Consider the following 1,989-nt stretch of genomic DNA (forward strand, 5'->3'; position numbering starts at 1 on the left):
CGGGAGGGGCAGCGGTGCCCCGGCCCCTCCCTGGCAGCGCTCAGCCTCCCCCTCTTGGCCTTCCAGATCATCGAGAAGCGCCTGGGACACATCCGGAGCAGGGTTTTCCGGGAGGTGGAGATGCTCTATCAGTGCCAGGGACACAGGTACTGGGGGGCATCCCCCACGGTGGGCACCGGGAGTGGGCTGGGACCTGATGCTGATGTTTGTGACACCCACGGGTCAGAGCCAGCCCGCCCTCTGCCCCACGCTCCCTCCCCCTGACCCCGCTGGCCATGGTGGAGCATCCACAGGGGACATTCAGTGGTTTGCCATGACGGCAGGGCCTCGGTGGCCAAGCTGGAGCCGAGCCCGAGCCCCTGCTGTGTGTGGGGCGGGCCAGGAGGGGCTGTGAGCAATTAGGGAGGAGCGGAGCCGGGCGCTGCAAGCCCCTCTCCCTCCTGGAATTCGGCCAGGGGGGCCCTGGCCGTGTGGTTTCAATCACTGCAAGCCCAGTTTTCCCATCCCACATCCCTCCCGGGGTCCTGTGCTGGATGGGGCTGTGGTGGGGACCCCAGGAGGTGTTTGGGGGGGATGCTGGACTGATGCCATGGTCCTTGCAGAAATGTCCTGGAGCTGATTGAGTTCTTCGAGGAGGAGGAGAGGTTTTACTTGGTGTTTGAGAAGATGAGGGGAGGTGAGTGCAGCCCCAGGGTGGGGGGATCTGGGGCAGCAGGACCCTAATGAGCCCCAGCTCTGCTCTCACCTGGCCACAGGCTCCATCCTGACCCACATCCACCGGAGACGCCACTTCAACGAGCTGGAGGCCAGCGTGGTGGTGCAGGATATCGCCAGCGCCCTGCACTTTCTGCACAACAAAGGTGAGCTGGGGCGCCCCAGGTGCCACCGAGGAGACCCTGGGGTGCACTGGGCCCTCCCGGGGGTGTCACTGCCTCCCCCCATCCTCCTGCCCAGGGGACAGTGCCCGTCCCAGCACGCAGGGTCAGGCCCAGCTGCATCACAAGGCTTTTTGTGGTGCAGATCCTGTTCCTCCAGTTTGGTTGGGATTCGGGGCCAGCAGCAAATTTTGCCTTTTGCCAGGGTGCAGGCAGTGATTTGGGGTGGGGAGGGAGGGGTCCCTGTGCCACCCCCAGACTTTACACTATAGCAGTTCTTGTAAGAGGGGGATTTTTACCCTCATTGGCTCTTTTGCCCCCAGGGATTGCACACAGGGATCTGAAACCAGAAAATATCCTGTGTGAGAGCCCAGACCAGGTGAGCGGGGAGCAGCCAGGGTGGGTGCAGGGTGTGCTGCCAGGGGGGGGTGGGCACAGTGGGTGCAGGAGGGTCCTGCCAGGGACACACACACACACACCAGGTCCTGCCAGGGACACATACACACACCAAGTCCTGCCAGGGACACACACACCCCCCATATGCCACAGCACAGCGTGGTGTGAAGCATGACACAACCTGGCATTGAGCAGCTGTGGCCTGAAAACGCGGCTGTGGTCCCCGGGGGCTGCCGGCTGTGGTTCCTGCAGGATGCCGGGGGGGTCACTGACCACTCCTTCCCCTCTGTCCCCAGGTCTCCCCCGTGAAGATCTGCGACTTTGACCTGGGAAGTGGCATCAAACTGAACGGTGACTGCTCCCCCATCTCCACTCCGGAGCTGCTCACCCCGGTAAGCGTGCGAGCCCCCCACATTGTGGGGTCCCCTTGGCCCCCCCAGCTGCCCTGCAGCCTCCAGGCACTCCTTCCCCTCTGTCCCCAGGTCTCCCCCGTGAAGATCTGCGACTTTGACCTGGGAAGTGGCATCAAACTGAACGGTGACTGCTCCCCCATCTCCACTCCGGAGCTGCTCACCCCGGTAAGCGTGCGAGCCCCCCACATTGTGGGGTCCCCTTGGCCCCCCCAGCTGCCCTGCAGCCTCCAGGAGCAGGGCTCTGCACGGACACCCCCCTGCTCGCCGCTGCTGTCGCTGATGCAGCGTGTCCCCCGTATTCCCCC

General features: G+C 64.2%; 1 protein-coding gene across 1 annotated transcript in view; it reads left to right on the forward strand.

Moving 5' to 3' along the window:
* MKNK2 (MAPK interacting serine/threonine kinase 2) overlaps nucleotides 1–1,989 on the forward strand; it is a 9,176-nt gene that overhangs the window by 1,606 nt on the left and 5,581 nt on the right. Inside the window, exons 4-8 of the mRNA XM_005427329.3 lie at nucleotides 67–146; nucleotides 603–676; nucleotides 756–860; nucleotides 1,199–1,254; nucleotides 1,568–1,663. Of these exons, the coding sequence (XP_005427386.2) occupies nucleotides 67–146; nucleotides 603–676; nucleotides 756–860; nucleotides 1,199–1,254; nucleotides 1,568–1,663 (411 nt within the window). The remainder of the gene's footprint in view (nucleotides 1–66; nucleotides 147–602; nucleotides 677–755; nucleotides 861–1,198; nucleotides 1,255–1,567; nucleotides 1,664–1,989) is intronic.

The sequence above is a fragment of the Geospiza fortis genome, unplaced genomic scaffold (assembly GCF_000277835.1).
Source record: "Geospiza fortis unplaced genomic scaffold, GeoFor_1.0 scaffold254, whole genome shotgun sequence".
Classification (NCBI taxonomy): domain Eukaryota; kingdom Metazoa; phylum Chordata; class Aves; order Passeriformes; family Thraupidae; genus Geospiza; species Geospiza fortis.